Below are 21443 nucleotides of genomic sequence, written 5' to 3' on the forward strand. Positions count from 1 at the left end.
AAATTATGATAAAATGTGACATCAGTTCGGTACTTATTCTTCACAGATATGAACAAGCTTTTTTGACTTCTGTAATTGGATTCAATCCAGCAAAGTATTTCTGGATTGGTCTCTCAGATACAGAGGAGCCGGGAACATTTCAGTGGACCAACGGGGATGCAGTCACCTTCACTCACTGGAACGCAGGAATGCCTGGTACATGCCATGGGGTTTGCTTCTCTGAGAACGTTTCCGCTCTGGGGCCCAAGAAGTGAGGATTTGGAAGTTAAATAGTGATCTAGAAACTGCTGACACAAAGTGGCAAAACCAACATTGCGACTTTCTGTTTGTGCTAAAGGGATTAAATCAGAGATCATGGTAGCTCCTTCCAATAGATGACCTGGGACTCCATGTGTCTGTTGCTATCTTTCACTGTTGTTTGATGTTTTTGATAGATGATTCATAGACTAATGTAAAAAGAATTTGGTAAAATTTATTTAATGCATGTGAGCTATTGTGAGCTACTGCAGTCCACAGTGGGGATAAGTTACATTTAGTTAAGTAGCATATGCTTTGAGTAGATGCAGCTATTTATCAACAAGGTTTGAAAATTTTATGTTTCATAAAGGAAGGGAGTCAGGCTGTGTGGCCATGATAACAGGAACATCAGCAGGATTGTGGGATATTTTGAACTGTGAAGGAAGAAATATGTTTGTCTGCAAGCAGCTGGTGGAGGGAGTAACACCCCCTCCTCCTCCAACGACGACCCCTCTTCCATGGTGCCCAGATGAATGGCAATCCATTCCTCAGAGCAGCTTCTGCTTCAAGGTATGTATTTAAACTCTAAATGCAAAAGCATTTTACCCTGCCTACCTGACAGGTAGTCCGTGGTAACATCTCCAGCCGAGCCCAGGCAGTGTGTCAGGGAAATGGTGGAAAGTGCTGTATGTAGGTTGAACTAAGTTTGGAGTCATTGAGACTCAGAGATGATGAAAAAATCTAAGCTGCAATAATCAAATTTGATAGATGACTGTGGGCTTATGGTTGTACAATTAAATAGTACATGATAAAACTAGAGACCAGGACACCAGAAGAAGGACAGAAGCCCAGAATGCTGTTTCTAAGTTTCCATAACACCCACCACAGTATTTAATTGTCCACTTCTTATAGATTTTTCAGGGAGGAAGGGAGAAAATGCAAACATGGTTTGGTGCAAGAGATGTTTGCAGAGCCATCGGAGGAGATCTGGCATGTATTCACAGTGAAGAGGAACAAAACCTAATATCTAGCTTGTAAGTATCTGCACTGAGCTTCTTTTAAATGTAGGGAGAAAAAAAAACACATTTAAAAAATTACCTTTCTAAAAGATGTAAAGGTTTTCTGGTGATCAATGTCTTCTTTGCAAAGATGAATTATATCCTTGCAAAAGGGCAGAAGTCAATGTGTAGAAAGAGATGAGGAATAGGGATTCTCAGCAGACCTCATGCATTGAAGAAGCCTGAAAATACACAAAAATGGAGGAAAGACCATAAAAACTGGTTTCAACTGAGTTTAGTTCAAAAGGACAAACTCCATCTTTTTAGATCATTTACAATCAATCAGTAAATTTAATACATTTGATTAAAGGAATAGCTTGTGCTGCTTTTTTTTTTTCTTAGTTAAGAGGGAGAATTGGGAGACTAAGGGAAGCCTTACATATTGCTGTGCTTGTATAAATGTTTAAATCAAGCTTATGAGTAGAGACAGGTCTGAATTTGGATGTCTAAGCTACTTAGTCAAATTAAGGCTTTAAAACATGTTTTCACTTAATTCAGTATTTGTGGACTCATGACATCTGTGATCCTTCCCATGAAGCTCTGTGTTTCACTGCTTCCTGCCACACGAAGTGCCAGGGTGTTTTTTCCCTACATGGCAGTTCACTGATTGTTTTATATGACTATCTGAAATGGGACTTCGAGTATCAAAACACTGAGAACAATGTACTCATATGAATTCTCCTCTTTTTCACATTGTGTCTGATTGTCTGTGTTTATAATCATTCAGAAGGAGAGATTATCTTCGCTATTCCTACTGGATGGGTTTAACTGCCTTAGACTCCAGCAGTGGATTTATATGGAGTGATGGCTCACCAGTGAGTAAATAATTTATTTTTCCAGCTTTTTGTCTAATTTTCCATGTATATCTTGGCAGACAGCTCTCACGACTCCTCCTATACAAGTTGCAAATGACCATAGGTCTTTACTACCCAATTCCACTCTAGGAATCAGTTTTGGTCTTTTGATAGTGCATAGTTATATATAGAGAGGTATATATGAAAAGTATATATGACTTTTAGAGTAATGAAATAACACCAAAGGTGATGGACTATCTCCTTTGATCTAAACTAATCTGGTTGTACTAATCTCTATATTCCCATTTGTCATTTACTGTTAGGAATAATTATGTATGTCTACACAAGCTAGGCTTTATTGCCTTCACCTTCTTAAGCAGATGAAGGTCTGCAAGGCCCAAGTCCACATGGCAGTACTGGTAAATTATCTCAGGTTACAACATCAGAGCAGGATAACCAGCCCAGGGGTCAAAGGATGGTGCTTACGTACTTCTTTCTAGGGCTTGACAGGAGTACTTCATGTCTCCGGGTAACGAAGAGGGCAACAACTTCTTGGCTTACTAACGTGGTGAATCATTATGATATGCAAGGGTCACGTCCTTCTCCTTACAAAGTCTGGTGTCGAAGCACAACACGGACCGTGAAATCAAATGAAGTACTTTCTCTTTTAACAGGATAAGACAGTTGTTTCACTTTAAAAGGAAAACAGTAACAAAGCTCTGTTTCCACTACAGGTAAATTTTGAAAAATGGGCATACGGAGAACCAAACAATTATGACGGAAATGAAAAATGTGGCGTTTTTTATGGCTACAATAGTATGTACTGGAATGATTTATTTTGTGAACACATGCTGGACTATGTTTGCCAAATAAAGAAAGGTGAGATAGCTGTCTTTCTTAACCAAATTTAAAGGCTGATAAGAACTGGCTAGACTACACTATCTGCATGTATTAGAACCAGATGTGCCATCAAGTGCAGTGAAACATACAATACATTTTTAATTTAAATAAAAGCAGTTGAAAATTGTGAATTCATCCATGAGATACACATGTAAGTGTGGGATGTATATGCAGCATGTTGAGAAAGTGAAATGCTGCAGCCTAAAAGTGAGCATATTTTTAGTAAGCTTAACTTGTGATCAGCTCTAATGTAGTATTTTGTTGAGTGTAACAGATATTTCCAGATATACTGAGAAATTTTGTGACAAAAATAAGAGTAACTAGTAACCCTTAAGATTCATTTTGTGACTCATAATTAAAAATGCTAACAACTCTATAAATATTTTTAATTGAGAGATATCTGAGAAACATAATGTACTCAGATTTTGATTTACATTACAGGAGTATCACCGAAACCAGAGCCTACTTCTACATTCAGTAAGTCTTGTACTTCCAATAACAGAAATAACTTATTATATAATGATGTTAATTTCTACTACAGACTGCTTAATGTTTTGCCTTGCAGATTATGAATATACTGTTGGTGAAGATAACTGGATAATATATAATCACAAAGAATACTACTTCAGCCAGGAAGCAATGCCTATGGAAAAAGCCAGAGAATTTTGCCAGAAGAATGGTAGTGATCTTGCTGTTATTGAGAGTGAAAGTGAAAAAAATTTTCTTTGGAAATATGTAAGAAACGTGTTTTACTTAGAAAATTCACCCTTCTGTCCCACACTGAGGCACCTTTTTCAGATGGCTTGTGAAATATTAGAAAGTGGTCACTAACATAAAAAAAATCAGTGCCACCTTTCATTGGCTTATCTACTTGGGAGATACTTAGGAGCTATCATCATTATTTTGATAAACTGCTACATGTAGATAAATCCTCAGCTTCTTTTCAAGAACACTGTCAGGCACAACTTTCAAAAACCCCTGCTCTGTTTAGATGAAAGCTGTGGTTACTGAGTATATTTTATTTTCAAACTCATTTTCTTCACAAAATTCAAGAAAATCCCCCCCTTCTTTTTGTCAAAAACAATTTCAGATTTTCACTAAAAAGTTTAAGCCACAACTTTTTCTAATAGGAAGAGAGTAACCTGCTGATGATATATTCTTTTGGAATAAGTGTCATACTGTTAAAAAAATTAATTATTCCATTCTGTCCTCCACTTGACTAAGTAATAAAGCCCCACGATTTACTTGAACCTTTCAGAAAATTCTCACTGCACTTTCCTAAAATTCGTTAAAATATTGCTTTGTTTTATAGCCTTCTTAAGAGGTATTCTTATCTTTTGCTCCATTTCTTTTTCATTCCATTCTGCTTTGGTTTTTTTTTTCAAATTTACTTAAATACTGGGATTTGGAGGAAAATTTTGTATTTTTCAATTCAGGCACATAATCTTAGCAACTCCCTGCATATTGCAGGCTATGTAATTGTACAAATGAAACTAAAGCAGCATTTGAGAGCTTGCTTAGTTTATTTGAAATCGGTTTTCTTACAGCTCATTAAAATTCTTATTTTTTGTGTTTTAGACTTTCTATAAAGACTGGGGAAATAACTTTTACATTGGTTTAAGTGTGAGCCTTGATAAGGCATTCCGGTAAGTAAAAACAAATTAAGTTTGTCAGAGACATAATGTATGGTTTTTTAAGCTATGATATAGGAAACTCTAATATGTCTTTTACAAAGAACTATTACCTGATTCAGCTGAGAATTATTATCCCCACAAATTACTTCTTTCAGGTGGATGGACGGAACTCCAGTGGACTATGTTGCCTGGGCTCCAAATGAACCCAATTTTGCAAATAATGATGAAAACTGTGTGGTGATGTATACCCAGACAGGTGGGTGCTGTAGCAACATTCAGTCTGCACAGTGTGGTATAGGCTTAGAAGGGCTGCATAAACAAGGGACTGTAAATTATAATACTGAGCAGGCTGATGCTTTACAGAATATGTAAAAACATAGGAAAGTAAGTCATGTTGTCTTCCATTTATGTACTTTTTGAAAAATCAGCGCTATGTACATAGCACATATGTCTGTGTTTTGCAGATTATACCTGCCAGTTGATTTCTAGCTTTGTCAGAAAATTTTACTGTGAAATATTAAGTATTAGACCACCTGCAGATAGTCAGTATTATTTTTCCTCTAACTTCTGTCTATTTTGTGACTACATCTCAAGGACTTCAGCTGTCAGTTATCACTTGTAGAGTTCCTAAAAATCTAGGGCTTGTGCATGGCTTTGATTATTACTAAAGAATATTTAATGCTATTTTAATTAAAATAAATACAAATATTTTTTAATACAGAGAGTTAGAAATAATTATGCTTACAGTAGCCAAGCAATTAGTCTCCTTTGGAGTGATTAATCTATTTTAAACAATTTTAGTCTTGAAATCTATAGCTGAAGTAAACTTCCTAGCCTCTATTAGAGGTCAGCGTATGGAAGTGAACAATACTATGTCCTGTTTTGGAGGTCTTCTTTAAGACAAGATGAGTTATGTCCTTAGCTTCACCGAATTATGACAACATAATCTCCATTAAACAGTATCTCCATTAAATTTTAAGTGTGATCAGCTCTGCTGTATCTAATTACGCTGTAATTGTCTGCGACTGATGAAATGAATGCTATTTTCACATTTATTCCTGACCTGTAAAATAAGATGGTAATGTTAATATTATATTCCTATATCACACTCCTATAGAGAGTATAGAACTCCTATAGCATAGTAGAGAAGACCATAAAAGTCAGGTGGCAAGGTAACAAGGACCAAGTAACTTCTATAAGCGGAGTGATTCTAGAGGTCTTACAGACCTTAGAGAGGTGAATAAAGCATTTGAACTAAAACTCCCCTTTGTCAATGCTATGGGTTTTCAATATAGAAATATTTACATTCTCAGACAAAGTATTTGTTTTCTGAATTTTCCTGGAAATCTGAATATTTCTAAAGAAATTATATAAAACTCTCTCATTTCTGGGAGAGATAAATAGAAACATGGTTATCAGTTTTACTGTGTACAACAGATTTCCTTTAGGAAAAGACACTTTTAATTCCAGTCTTGGTTGCATTTAGATTTTCTTTTATTCTGATTTTTTTCAGGTACGTGGAATGATCTCAACTGTGGCAGCATTGAATTATTCATCTGTGAAAGGTTTAATGACAGTGTTCGTCCAGCTGTTGCTCCAACTTCACCACCACCAAAGGGTGGGTGTCCAGAAGACTGGGTCCTCTTTGATAACAAGGTACAGTATAAAATGTCATTATATTGTATTTTAGTAAGAGCAGAAGAACAGCCACCTTTAGTTCAGTTTTTCAGTTGTAGCAGTGTTTTCACACAGTAGCAGTGTTTTCACGACATATACTCTGATTGCATAAGTTTGAAGACTCTAAAAACGCTATTCCTGAAATAGAAATTATAGCCTCTATTGTGATCACAGCAGTTATGAAAGTGGTCATGAGACATACGAGAAAAAAAGGCTTTGTTTTATATTTATGCTAGCGTTTATTGTTGCCAAGGATGTCTGAGCAACTTTTCTTGTGTGGAGCTGTTGTATATTCTCATTTACTGCACTGGGCTTATCTGGCTTTCACAGGTTGCCTGAACACTTATTTGTCCCTTGCCTACTATGCACTGGTTCTTAAGCCACTAAGGTACCTTCTCTTGATTGAATTTATCAGATTTTTTATATGAAAGAATACCTGTTATAGTTTTTAAGGAATTCAACTATAAGCATCACCATTCTTTGTTATGTAAGATCACTCTTAGCTTTCTCAAAAGACAAAATTTCAGCATGAGAATGTATGTATTTAAAGTCCAGAGTTTATCATCAATGAATCTATAAAAGCTATAAAAAACAGTGTGCACCATTGAGAATATACCTAGCAATGAAGATAATCCTTGATTACATTGCCTCATCTAGCTCCATCTCTCTTTCTTTTGGCTAAGCCAAAATACGATCCGAGTTTGATAGATCTCCTTTGTTTGAGATATATTATCTGTTGTCTCTTTCTTCTCTCTCTCTGCCCTGCGGAAAAGCGTCACATACTTAGAGTTTTTCTGTTTCATAGTGCTCTTTCAAACTAAAATGTTTCCCTCTTCCTTACCTCCTGGAAAAGGAGTTTCCAAAGGTTTCATCTTTAAGTCTTCTCTGAGTGTTTAGATGCCAATTTTGACTGCCAGAGAGCTACCTCACTTTTGTCCAGCATTTTCCCCAAATTGCCTGGTTAACTGTTCAGTTGCATGCTTTAATCAGCACATCAGGTTGTTTGACTCTGTCAAAGCTGTCTAATGATGCCTTGGTTAAACCTCATAGATCATATTATAAGAAATGGTAAATTCATGGTTTTCTTAGTAATGTCAGAATAATTCTCCTTCAGTGATTACCCTGTGAGAACCAAACCTGTTTTGACAAACAGAACAAAAGAAACTGAAACATTTAGCCTCAGTTACATGTCTTATCCTTGTTCCCTTTCCAATACCTTACAAGTTTCCTCAGAAGCTTTAACATAATTTCTGCTGAAATCATTAGACTGTCTTATTCCTTCTTCTAAGTCTATGCCAACATACTGGGGTTTATGCTAGTTTAATTTTATAGATCTTCTTTTCATAAATACAATCTAGAAAGGACCTTTAAATCAGCTAATCTCTCTTTTTGCTTAAAATTGTTACAGAGATGCTTTCACTGAAAATTCAAACACCTTTCAGTTACCAATTTGGCACACTTCTCTTTTTCAGTGTTTCAAAGTATTTGGTCTTAATGAAAATTATACACTGACATGGCATGCTGCACGGAACAATTGTATTGATTTTGGAGGAAACTTGGCTACTGTATCAACAAAGGAAATGCAAGGTATAAAGTACCAATGTTTTGATACTGGATGAGACATCAAGTAATTCCTGATTAAATAGATTAAAACAGATGTCATAACTTCTGCAACGTATGTTATAATCGGGTCCATATTAATATCAAGTTATATTGAATGAGAACTTGCGTCTTTGGAAAAATGTTTGCATAGAATTTAGTGTCTTGACTGATTTTTAAAATCATAGCTTTGGGGTTCATGTATAAAGGAATTCATACTGTTCAAATATTAAGATTTTGTACTAGGGGATTGTCATCTAATAAAATCTCCATATTTCAGGTTTTTCTAGGTGTAAAGGTAAAACTAGCTTACAAAGGGATAGCATCCCAAACAAATCACCATGCATTCAGCTGCTGAGCCAAATGTCTTGGATGTCAGTGGAAGATGTATCTTCAGGCAGTAGAAGGCTCCAGTGCTGGAGTCCCAGCTGTTGCTCTGCGGGACCTCAACCTGCTGGTCTTGTTGCTCAGCATGTTACAGGTTTTCAGTGAGGCCTCGTGCTTGCTCAGAAAATGTAATGCCTGAGGTCCTGAGGGCTGCACAGGGACCATCTCCTAGCTTACTCCATCAGTATTTCTTGTCTATGCTTTCTTTTCTATAGTAAAGCAAGGATTATTGTAGGACAGTCTTTTATTGGGAAGTCAGTCTAGGCAGGAACTAAGGGAAACAACACCTGGCCTCCCAAAAAGTTGAAATCTCAATATTTATACTTGACTAATAAATAGGTTTATTTGTGTTACATGTGTTCAGAAACCAAGTTATTAAGTCTGGTTAACAAACAAGTTATGTAAGAAGAAAATGGAATGCACAGTCTGAAGATTAATTTTCTATGTGCCAATAGAATACTCAGGTTAATATCTGTAATACCATTAAAACATTTTCCTTCTTTCCTCAGGTGATCAACAACACAGGAAAGTGTATACATAAATTCCTTAAAAAATGCTGGAAATAATTTTATGTATCACCATTTGCCCATCTTTGACTGCTTGAATACTTTTTCAGACTTTAACTTCAGATGATTTTCCTTTTTAATTTTGTCATATGGTTACCACATTATTAAAAGAAAGAAAACAAAAATTCATCATCCCAATTCCAGGCAATCCAGAGTCTGCACTATTGGGGAAAAGTGCATTCAGTTTCCTTCCTTGTACATTTTTCCTTTTTTTCCTTCAGCTTTCCTCATGTCCCTGTTGATAAATGCTGCAACGGATACTTGGATTGGGCTGAATGACATAAATCAGGAGCATAAATACTTATGGACAGATGGAAGCCCAGTTTACTATACAAATTGGGTGAAAGGATCCCCAAGTTATTATAGTAAGGTAAAAATTATTTTCTCGCTATCACTCAAACATTATAGCTTCGGTAGATGAACAAAATGTATGTAGCTACATAGTATTTTCTGTAAAGTTTCCTTTATGAAGATTTTTAGGGACTGTGCTGCTTCTGGAGGTAGAGTAATCATATGAGAGGTCTACCTTCACATATTTTTTCAACTTCTGTGTTTTGTCATGAAATTTTGTTAGGAATCCAGACATTTAGAAACATTATGCAAAACCTAGAAAAGTAAGCACTTCCCTCCTTTACAATGACTGATCAGGAGACTCAAATAATTCATAGCAGTAACCATGTGATTTTGGAATGTGCTGAGTGTTATTCAGATTTGATGAAAATTCTCAGATGCTTGTGTATTTATGTTTCTTGGCAGTGAGGTTAGTAAGACAAATGTGTTGAACAAAATTTTAAAAAGAAGGAGACTCTGTATCTTCCTCTTTCATTTTATCTTCGCTCTCTACACTTTCTGTGAAATCTTCCTTTTGAAAAATCTCTTCTGCATGCTTTGAAAATGTACCATTTTGAGTTTCACTGTGAGGCTAAACTGAGGGCTATTCAATAACTGTAAAATGGCTAATGCAGAATACTGTACTTGATACTACTAATTCCATACTCCTGTGCTAGCTTTACCAAGTTTCTCTTTTTTTTGCATGATAAAATTGTTTTGCATCCAGCTAAACTAGGGAAAAGTTGTGTGCTCTGCTGCCATTCAGGCTAGACATGGCCTTTGGGCTTTCCAACACTCGCCAATATCACACATGTATGCTTTCTGTAGAAGGCTATGCCCATTTCCCTACACAAGTTGTTCCACATACACCTTCCTTCACTTGCAGCCAAGACCTGGGCTAACACCCCCTGAGGTTAGGCTGTTGTGAGGCAGAGAGAGCTGAAGCCAAGCAGAAAGCCAACAGCAGCTTCTCATGCTGTGGAAGGAAAAAGAGGAACGTAAAGAGCTCAGACCGCAGTGGAAAGGGTTTGGGAGGTGTCCCCTCAAAAGGTTTTTCCTGATTGATACATTACTGCATTGTGGTGACAACTTTGATTCCTAGTGCTGAATTTGGGTAGGAAGAGGATTTCAGCTCTCTGGGCAAGCTTCAGTGCTGAGGAGAGTTTCCCCTTAACCTCCAGGAAAAAAGCAATAGAGTGGAATTACCCTGTGGGCCACACCTAGGGCAAGCATGTGTACCTGCACACACATGCACACACATACATGTGCATGGACAGATACTACATACATATAGACAGTCCTGGACATTTCTTCATGCCTCTGTGGTGTGCCTTCCAACTCCCTCCATCATCCAAGTGCAAACCTCCCTAGGGCTGGGTTATAAATGCTTGTCGTCATATTACTGCTCCTGACCATTGCTTGTGTAAGTTCATATATACAGACTTCATATTATTAATCTATATGTGCCTGTGTGTATAGGTGAGTCTGTATATCCAGAAGGAGTAGGAATGCTTTCTACCTATACACATACTTTTCTTTTTAATTCAATTTCCCCTGTAGGCTGATTGTGTCCTTATGGTTAAGAACCCTGTTGAACAGGCAGGTAAATGGAAAGATGAAGAGTGTACAACAAGCAAAAGCTACATATGCTACAAAAATTCTGGTGAGTTTTCTTTCACTGCTTTCTAGTACAGCTGATTTATTGTGGTTATGCCAAACTGATGCTGAAAGTGATTACCCCATGTTCAATCCTATTTTAACTGAAATTAATCTGACAGTATCACATTTGCTATGGGCTATCTTAACAAAATGAGCACACATTTTATTTTTTGGAGAAAACCCCCTAACCTTTCCTATTTTAAGGACTAGACTAATAAATAAATAATAGTAAAATCTATGGATCATTATGTATTATACTACTTTTGGCAATCCATTTTTGGAGAGAGAGAGAGAGAACAATACTTTGTCTCTATAAAGGTAAGTTCTTCAAAACTGCAGTTCTACTGTTATACTTAAAAGCACTGTAACTTCTTTATTTTGAAAAGCTGCCCTGCTTGATTTCCTTTACAATTTTACTCAGTCAATTTTATCATCATCAGTTGTGTCCTTCTGCTTGCTCATGATGTGCTTACCATATCCTTTTCCTTGTCAGAAATACACCAAATACTAGTATATAATGGCAGGAGTGGGGGGACTGTTCCTTTTAATGCCCTACAGTTACATTATGGTTTGGGAAGGCCTAGAGCTTGCAAGGCATGTTTCTGGAGGATACTGTTGTCCACACTAAAACGTCATTCTGACAAGAATTAGAAAATTTTATCACAGAACTTGGAAACAAGGCTTTAATCACTGCAGTGATAGTTGGAACAGGTCTTCATTTATTATTCCAGTCTCTCTTAATTACTTGACTAGTCTAGTACATTAGATCTTCTCACAGTGTTAAACGCCTAGCCAATATAAGGAAGAATTTCTTAACTATGGGAGTGGTGAGGCACTGGCACAGGTTGCCCAGGGAAGCTGTGGCTGCCCCATCCCTGGAGGTGTTCAAGGCCAGGTTGGATGGGGGCTTGGGCAGCCTGATCCAGTGGGAGGTGTCCGTGCCCATGGCAGGCGGGTTGGAACTAGATCTTTAAGGTCCCTTCCAATTCAAACTATTCTATGATTCTATGATTCTTTAAAGCGTTTGACTTTTCTTTTTGTTCATTTGCTTGTTACAGACCCCAGACTGCCAAAGCCCAAACCCACAGTTCCAATATCTGGCTTTAACCACTATGGTGATGACCACTATGCAGTCATCACACAGAAAATGAGCTGGGAAGAAGCACAGAAGAACTGCAGAGACAAGAATGCAGAACTCGCCAGCATTTTGGATCCTTATGCTGAATCTTACCTGTGGTTACAAATGTTAAGGCATGGGGAGCCTGTATGGATTGGTCTTAACAGCAACACAGTGAGTCTTTTAAATGCTTGTGACAATCATACTGTTATCCTAGACCAGCAGAGATCAGACATATTTCTTGCTCAGAGGTTGACGGGATCTACTGCTCTGGCTGCCATTCGCTCCTGCGTGAGGTCAGATCTGTGAACGTGTGGCAGACAACAAGTTCTTGCTAAGGCACCAGACTTCCCTCCACTTTGGGGGCTGTACACATCTAAATGTTTGACTATAATGTGAGAACCATCACAGCCTTTGTTTTGAAGGCCACCAAGGATGTAGCTACAGTCGACTGTGGCTTCAGCAGTAAAAGTGGCTATGGAGTTTCCACTTCCTACTCCATAGTCTACCATACACTGATGTAGGGGAGCACTGCTGTTTCTGAACACACATTATGGAGCATGCCATGGAAATGAGTTAAAAATAGTTCTTTCTCCATGAGGTTATTCTAAGCCTTGTTTTGATTTACAGTCACAAGAGCTTGTGCTGGGCAGTAGGGGAGACGGCAAGGTGCAGTGTGGAGGAGGGAACAGACCTCTGGCAATGGGAAGCCTTAGGCTGGATTTTGGAGCTGAAGCCAGTGCCTTATGGGAAATTAATTACAGACTCAGTCAGAGGAGAGTGGAAAGGTGTGGCAGGGAAAGCGTCTATTAGAGGCATCTAAAAAGAACACTAAATAAAGATGGTGCAGCTGGATATTTGAGAACCAGTATTGTGAGGAAACCAAGAGAAGAGAGGTAGAGCTGGAGCTTGGTGGGACTGAGAGGGCACAGGTGCTGAGATAAGAGGAACTGGAGTCACACTTCAGTGAGCACAGGCCCTGGAAAACCAGTATTAGACAGGAATTTGGGCTGAAAAGTGGCCAAGGACTTAAACGAAAAAAGAACAGGAAAGGAACTGGCACAAAGAACTGGATGGGATCCTGCTTCCAAATATCACATTAAAAAAAGGCCAGGCTGCACAAGGTGTGATGACAGGACCTATGGCTGTTACTAATGTTGGTCTTACTCTTCAAATAGTGATGAAATCCACTGAAAACATACAAACTCAGCTTGTTTCTAGTGGCTGGTCCTTGCAAGAAATAGAAAACTGACACAAGCCCTTTTAGCACGGGTGGCAGAGGTCTGTGGTATGTTCTTCGTGAAAAACATCATCAGTATTGTATTCCTCTCTGCAGCGGAACTTCTGCTTTTTCTAGTTGCTTTCTAACTATATGGAGAAGCCTGTGTTAGAGGAATGCTAACAATAGTTTCTCTGCAATCTTTATTTGATCAATTTGTATAAGCGGACTGCTTCGATACAATCTTCAACTGTATATTCACATTTCTTAATGCAAGGCCCTTTGCCTATCTGCTGCACAAGACAGACAGTGTGAATTGAGTAACTCAGGCTGTATCCTAAAAGAACATTTTTAAGACCACTGCCCTTACTGCTTTGGAGAGTGGAAGATTCAGCCAGACTGTTATGTATTCATGATAGAGGATGAATTAATTTTGTGTGAAAAATTGTGATGTTTTCTAACTTTTACATACTTGCACATGCAGTCTTAATGTTCTTTTATTTAAATTATTGTATGTGACATAATATTTATTGTAATTTGTTTTTAGAGTCGTGGCCATTACTTATGGTCAGATAGAAGGAGGAGCAGGTATTATAACTGGGCCAGTGGAGAACCAAATAAGAACAAAGCCTGTGTCTATGTAGATTTGGATGGGTTCTGGAAAACAGCATCTTGTAACAAAACGTATTCATCTCTCTGTAAACAATCCAATGGTAAGTTGTGAATGGGAGAAATGTCATTAGGGAGGCTAGAATTTAAATTAATTGTTTTATTTGAGTTCAGCTTTTCCATGTATGTGAAGATTGCGATAGATGATATATGCCATATGATAAGCTGTTGCTTTTGTTAACAAAGAACTCCCAGATCCAGTCTATCTTGAGTGATTTCCAGACATTTCATTTCACTTGTCAATGAACACATGTACATCTTGAAGACAATGGCAACATGTCATGCCACAAATTATAGATCTTTTCTGCATCCTTATTTGTAAGGAACCACAGAACTGATCAACACTGGCCTAACAATAATGATGCAATTTTACATTTATAAGTATGTTTTATAATATTGGGAGATAAGAAACTTCTGTTGGTGTAGCAGCTGAATTGATTGATTTATATTTCTTAGGGTATAAGATCCTGGGAAGCTTTTACTGAGTATACTGACTCATTCCTCATTCTGTTTCAAAAGTTTTAAGTAAAAATTGCCTTGCTGAAGACAACTGCAATAAAACTGATGTAAGCCTTCTTTAGCTGATTGGAGCACTATCTCCAGTATATTTCATTACTAGTTTACCATCGTTCGTTCAGTCTTTTATCATTAGTTAAGTCTGTGGGGTATTCCTTTTGCTGGAATCACAGTCAAATTGGTAGGGCTGATGTGCGGTGCAGGAGTATGTTTCCCTTGGCTTTTAAGAGCTTATCATAACCTATCCATCTCCATAATAGAGTTAATCCCTAGTGAACCACCACAGCTTCCTGGGAGGTGTCCTGAACCGAAGCGTGGTAGAACTTGGATTCCCTTCCGTGGTCACTGCTACTATGTTCACACCAGTTCTGAGGAAAGCTGGCCTGATGCTTCCATGATGTGTATTCAAATGGGTAAATGTCTTTTTTTTTAGGATATTTTTTCATATTGTTTGTGCATTTGTTTTTAACAATTCAGAACCAAAAGATAATATACAGATGTATATGTATGTATACAGATCATAAGCTACAGCTAACTTAAATTTATTATCAAGCTTTTCTACTATATGAAAAAGCTGATCGTGAAATGTCATGTTTGTTTACTGAGATAATTAATTTGGAATGGAAAATCTTGCTGAAATTACATGTAATGTTTATTAATGTTTTCAGGTGCTTCTTTGGTTTCCATAGAAGATTCAGCTGAAATGAACTTCCTCTTATTTCACTTGTCTCCACTTGTACATGACTTCAAAAAGATTTGGATAGGATTGTTCAAAAATATTGATGGTAAATATTCCACAATGCATACTGAGATGAAAATAAATACTATATAAACAGAGAGAATACTAAATAATACTAAACCACGAAATATTAATAATAATATACAAACTTTAAATAAAGAATCAAAGGGAAATCAACTGTTAAATGTTCAATAGCTTTTGTGTTAAATTACTTAAAACATAAACCATCAAGAAGTCTAAGCTTTTTGTATCTTTACTGTAATTAGAGTATATTTCAACCTGTAAAAGGTTCTACCTTAGCACCGCAGCAATTGATTAAAATGTTTCCTGCCACTTTTTTGTACTCAAAGTCCTTGACATACAGCCTGGGTTACTCTCTAGGAAAAAGACTGTCCTGTAATTAAAAGCTGAGGTAGCCTTAAACTGACATTTATTTCTAAACAATACAGTGGATAGCAGCTCATATGAGCTGCCTAGCAATATTCTTTCATCTAAATTTCAAGTTTTTTTCATTTTTTTTTAAATGCAAATTTAATCCTGCTTTCTGTATCATTGTAATTATAAAGCCTGTTTTTCACAGCAGACTTTGAAGGTACAGCTCCAGAGTAAGTCTAGACTGGGTTGCCGTGAGTGGCCTTGGCCATGGCTACCCAGGTTTCTCAACACTGGCAAAGGAAGGCACCTTGTTGCATGGTGGGCCAGATTCATCTGTTCTAGCTGAAAACTAACAGTACAGAAGCAGTGATTGTTTCCTAATCTGGCACACTACTCTGCCACATTGCTACATGCAGTTCAAGCAGAGGCAAGAGGAAAGTACAGCTGCAGAGGCGGCGACAGAGGAGGTAATATTGAGAAAGTTGCAGGTAATAACAGGATATGATGCCATAAAAGCACACCTGAGGGAGAAGAGATGGCAATTACTCCTGCTTGATGTGCCTCAGCAGGAGTTGAGCAGGGAGTTATTTTTAAAGACAACTGATTTAGTCTGCAAAGATAATTGATTTATCTAGTTCTAATAATGTAACTGCTCACTGATGTTGGAGAAAACCATGGAGAAAATCTGAGTGATCTAGATCCTTGAGCTGCAGAGTGTAGCTCCACAGGTGCTCTGTTCTTCTTAATGCTCCCTGGCACGGCTGAGTCTTGTGAACAGGCTGCAGCTACAAGTCCTCAGCCAGCCTTAGTATGTTTTCCTTACACCACTGTCCTGAAGGTTAGTGGTGTTAACTTCGTAAGCATTTTTTATTTGGTCTGCTCACATCTGAATATCTCTGGCTGTTAAAAGAGTGAGAAATGACCCCTCTGTGATGCCAATTTAATCAACTAATAAATTCCATAGCCAATGTTGTGCCCAGTAAACTAGAAACAATTCTCAGTTTCTTTCACTCACTAGTTAATACTTTTAATTTTAGGGGAATGGATATGGGCAGACAGAAGTGCAGTAGAATTTGTCAACTGGGAGGATGGAGAGCCTACAGCGATATTTGATGAACACTGTGTTGACATGGATGTCTCAAAAGGAACCTGGAGGAGCTTTTACTGTTCTTTTAACCACAATTTTATTTGTAAAGTCCCCAAAAGTAAGTCCTGCATTTCTGTGCACTGGTTATTTTAGAAGTAATAGTTAACATACATCAAGCAAAACTGCTTACACACTGGCTACGCTTTATGCATTGATGTTGAAGCATGTGGACCTGCTTCAAATCCAAGAATAACTTCTACTAAGGACAATGAGAAATAATGTTGGAGGAGAACCTAAGCCATTGTTTCCTCCTATCAGTTTAAAAGCATTGATTTTTGTGGTGTTTGCCGTACTCTGTCGTGGGGGAGAACATATCACCTGGTGAAAGGACAGGGAAAATTCAAAGTCATTATGGTTCAAGTGCAAGGAGAAGTGGCTGATGAATAGATGACTAAAATAGCGCTGAGAAGAAAGGCAGGCATTCTTCTGATAGCAGAGGGGCAAGAGTGCAAAGTCACTGATCTCCTGCAGAAGGAAGTTAGGTGCTGCTGATGGGGTCAGCACCAGTGAAGTGTGCTGGGATCTGCTGGACAGCCAGATAGAAAGCATCAAATGAGGTGGGCAGTGGGGCTCAATTAATTTATCTACTGACATAGGCAAAGGGAGACATGACAAGAAAGCCAAGCAGCACCATACATTTCATTTTTAATGGTTACTTGTGGCCCTGTGGTTTTTGGATGTTGACCCATGCAAAATATGAATGTGTCACAGGCTGCGGAGAGTCACGTGCAGCGCAGTGTTGCATAAAGGATGTAAATCTGCACGCATGCAGATAGCGTGAGTCACCACAGGCACACACATTCGGCTGTGTTTGCATGCGTCAGTTGGGTGACAGTTTCAAAGAAGCAAGACTCACCATTGGCAAACAGATCCACTGCATAAATATAACAGCAATGGGGAACTAATTGCCTCCTGCTTGTGGATCTCCACTTGTTGGCAGGTTGGCATGGAGTGATCCATGAGCTTTGTAGGGCCCAGCGAGACAGTCCTGCAAGCAATTAACTGAATCACTCTCCCCAAACAATGGAAGGAAGAAAAGGAAATTGCCTAAAAATACACATTAAATGCTTTGGGGTACAAATGAGGTTTTCACTTTGTCAAGTGATAAAAATTGACGTTTTCAGTGTGAAGGTTTAGATTGTGAAGTGTAAAAACTTCAAACATCTGTCTCCCCTACCAAAAAAATGTGTCTAAAGTGATCGGTACTGTTACAATAATTTATGGTTTGGCTTTATGTTTGTTTTTTTATTTCTTTTTTAACAAATATTTTTAACAAGAATATTTGATAGATTCAGCCTGAATTCTCAGAAAAAAATGTTTTCATGCATTTTTCATCTCTGTGTGTTGTGTTTATCTCTGGGGCTTCTGACATGATAGACACACACCTGCTTGAGGGAGTCCAGAGGAGGGCCACAAAGATGATCACAGGGCTGGAGCATCTTCCGTATGAGGACAGGATGAGAGAGTTGGACTTGTTTAGCCTAGAGGAGAGAAGGCTCTGGGGAACCTTTCAGTATTTAAAGGGGACCTGCAGGAAAGCTGGGGAGAGGTTTTTCGTCAGGGACTGTGGTGATAGGATGAGGAGTAACAGTTTTAAACTGAACAAAGATAGATTTAGATTAGATATTAGGAAGAAATTCACTATTGTGTGGGTACATTGGAACAGGTTGCCCAGGGAAGTTGTGGATGCCCCATCCCTGGAGGTGTCCAAGGCCAGAGTGGATGAGGCTTTGAGCAACCTGACCTAGTGGAAGGTGTCCGTGCTGACAACACAGGGTTGGAACTGGATGATCTTTAAGGTCCTTTCAGACCCAAACCATTCTACGATTCCATAATTATTTAAAATTTGATAGGCATGTAAAGTAGAAATTATGTACTCAGTGTTTATTTAATCTCTGAATTGCTGCTTGCAAACTGTGTGTAATATATATATATTTTTAATTTTAAAGTTATTGAAGCTGAGCCAACCCATGATTCATCTGTCAATAAAGGTAGGTTGGTTTCTTACAAGCACATTAAACAGAAATGTCAATAATTTTATAGGCATTTATTATATACAAGTAAAGTTGCCTGCAGAAAGTCTTCATTTATATATCTATTTAAGGGTCACTGATGATTTTTTTTTAAAAGTCTGTTTAAAATAAGAACTCTTTTCTCAAACTGGATGTCATTGAATTTTTTTCTGTTTGAATGATGAAATAATATTGTGGTATAATTTAGTGTCGCTTTTGAGAGGAATATAGAATAGATTGAGCCCAATTTTGCATTGTCCATCCAGAACGTGCATCAATTTTAACTGCTGTTATGTTTTCTTAGTACTTTAATACTTCACCCAATATTCATTGTATACAATAGCAGTCTCTGGCCATTTGTGTTGATTGTTTTGTTTTCTTTTTGTCTTTCACAGCATCAAAAAATGCAGCTGCTTCTTCATCCAAAAATAGTTTAGGTGGGATTGTTATACTGATTTTACTTCTGCTAGCAGGCACTGGCCTTGGATTCTATTACTTCTATAAAAAAAGACGTGATCGGCAAAGAATTACAGCAAGTTATGACAGTGCCATATACTGTGGTGATGCTGACCCTGGAACTCATGAAGCAAATTGTCTTGTGACCAATATTGAACAAAATGAGGAAGCAACATATTAATAAGCAGGGTAATCTTGGTCCTGATTTTGAAAGGAATTACAGTGCTGGAATAGAAGAATTCTTAAGGCAAAGTGATTTTCTTCTATTGGAATTATAGTTAATTATGCACAGGACACATCTTGCTTTCTGTATTAGCAGGAACAAGCCATTTTGCAAGGCAGATCCAGGCATCTGCTCACAAAAAGTAGTAAATGGGAGAACAGTTGAGCATGCACATAGACCTGGAGCTACTCTGTACAAGTAAACACTCAGGCAATTTCAGTTTCTGCATCGTTCCAACAACACTTTTAGGTGCAAGAAGAACCATGCTCACCACAGGCAGCTGTAAGAATATGCTCCTTAGCACAATCCAAAAAGCACATCCAGATTTGCAGGTATCACGAGAAATGCCACCTCTAAACTCCATTGCAGACTGGAAGGATTGAGCAGGTTGGATGGACCTCCAAGCTCACCTGGCACTGGTCACTGCTTGAAGCAGGACCAGCTCCTTGCCTCAGCCAGATAGACTTCTCCAGTGCTGTGGGTCCACATCTTCCTTTTGCTACTGAGGTACCCATAGCAACCCTTCGTGTTCCCCCTAGTATCTGAATTAACACATATTCATCCTCTGAATATGACTGATAGAAAGGAAAGTGTAAATTGTTTTTCTTCTACTACAGTTCCGTAACGTAAACATTGAAAGATCAACGATAGTAAGAAGTTTGAATATATTGAGAATAGAAATATTTTATCATTTAAATAATAGAATAGGGATCTCAAAGGATTCTGCAAAAGGGGTAAATAGGCAGGATACTAAATTCAGACCTGAAAAAAATCATGTAAAATTTATTCTTGAAATCCCCAATACGAGTGAAGATTTCATAAATTTTAGGCCATTTTTTTCAAAGCTTAATGAAACTTATAATTAGAATTTTCTAATTTCTAACCAAATTCCCCTGTCCAAGTCTGTTTTAATCATTTGAGTATCGTTCTTGACTTCCATTATGATCAAGGTGATAGCATTACATGTCATACTGCTCTACTATTGTATTCTCTGAGTTCAGAAACCCTTAAAATATACAGAAGGTACACATAAAAATTCAATTTTTTTTACTTTTCCAGTGTGTTTTATGTCAAATGTAAACAACAAAATTACTCAAAGCTCTTAGTCCAGTGAAGGTCATTATTTAATTTGTGTTTTTTTAAAATACTTTAATCTTTTGAACAGATTTTAATTGTACTTAAAATATTTTATGTGTGTATGAAATACATGTAAATAAGTTTGGTTCACTAAATGGGCCATTAAAAGACTGGTTCTAAGTAAAAGTATGTGTGTCTTCTTAAAGAGAATAATTTATCATAAAAGTAGACACAAAAGGAAAGAGGGATGAAATACTTAAGTTTCTATGCACAAATAAGCATCCACTTTTTCTAATCAAGCACATCCTCAAATGCCGGTAGCAATTTTTCTTTACTATCCTGTGAAACAGCGTGTCTCATTGCTTCTTTATCCCTGACATTTGAAAGGTTACCCTAATAAATTTCTAATGAAAGTGGTGTAATTTAAGACTACTTATGTGCTGTACTTCTCTAGCAGTTTCTGAGACAGATTCTTATATTTGATGGGTCTTGTCACATCTTCTCTCCTTATTTTCTGATAGTAGCACTGGTTACATCTTCTACACCTCTAATCCTTCTTGCTCTTCCCTTCTAGATCCTGCTCAATAGGATCTAGTAGGTCCTTCTGACAGTACAATGTGCTACTGTACAAGGTATTTCAGGTGAAATTCTGTCAGCACTGAGCAGATGAAAAAGATGAATCCATCATTGTAACACTCTCCATGAAGGACACCTCTGTCTGAGTTTGTCTGAATTGTCTGCAGATCTCTAGGTTTGAAGGGAGAAATGGTTACCAGAATACAATAGTCCATAGATAGGAAAGGTGCCTAATGAGAAGTTAGTTCTTGAAAGTTTCCAAGGACGGATAAGCTTTATAGGCTAGTAGTCCTATTGGATCTGTGAGAACTGAACCAAGAGTTTGCTGGGATAGTAGAAGGCTACTAGTGCACACAAGTGCACATCCAAGATAGCATTGACTGCTGTCTGATAATGAAGAGTGTGACCCTCTGAGGGACTTTCCAGAAATCTCCTGAGAACTCCCTGAAGTGCCAATATGGTTCTGTTCAGCTAAG

General features: G+C 37.7%; 1 protein-coding gene across 1 annotated transcript in view; it reads left to right on the plus strand.

Moving 5' to 3' along the window:
• The window catches only part of LOC104057697 (macrophage mannose receptor 1), a 30695-nt gene extending 9909 nt beyond the window's left edge, over positions 1–20786 (plus strand). Inside the window, exons 11-30 of the mRNA XM_054059297.1 lie at positions 47–195; positions 608–807; positions 1150–1271; positions 2023–2110; positions 2824–2968; positions 3431–3466; positions 3555–3724; positions 4568–4635; positions 4779–4879; positions 6137–6279; positions 7773–7887; positions 9074–9222; positions 10743–10845; positions 11900–12132; positions 13725–13890; positions 14623–14775; positions 15031–15147; positions 16514–16681; positions 18573–18614; positions 19031–20786. Coding sequence (XP_053915272.1) covers positions 47–195; positions 608–807; positions 1150–1271; positions 2023–2110; positions 2824–2968; positions 3431–3466; positions 3555–3724; positions 4568–4635; positions 4779–4879; positions 6137–6279; positions 7773–7887; positions 9074–9222; positions 10743–10845; positions 11900–12132; positions 13725–13890; positions 14623–14775; positions 15031–15147; positions 16514–16681; positions 18573–18614; positions 19031–19272 — 2710 coding nt within the window. The 3' untranslated portion in view covers positions 19273–20786. The remainder of the gene's footprint in view (positions 1–46; positions 196–607; positions 808–1149; positions 1272–2022; positions 2111–2823; positions 2969–3430; positions 3467–3554; positions 3725–4567; positions 4636–4778; positions 4880–6136; positions 6280–7772; positions 7888–9073; positions 9223–10742; positions 10846–11899; positions 12133–13724; positions 13891–14622; positions 14776–15030; positions 15148–16513; positions 16682–18572; positions 18615–19030) is intronic.
• The last annotated feature ends 657 nt before the right edge of the window (positions 20787–21443 follow it).

Source organism: Cuculus canorus, chromosome 2 (assembly GCF_017976375.1).
Source record: "Cuculus canorus isolate bCucCan1 chromosome 2, bCucCan1.pri, whole genome shotgun sequence".
NCBI classification, from domain to species: Eukaryota; Metazoa; Chordata; class Aves; order Cuculiformes; family Cuculidae; genus Cuculus; species Cuculus canorus.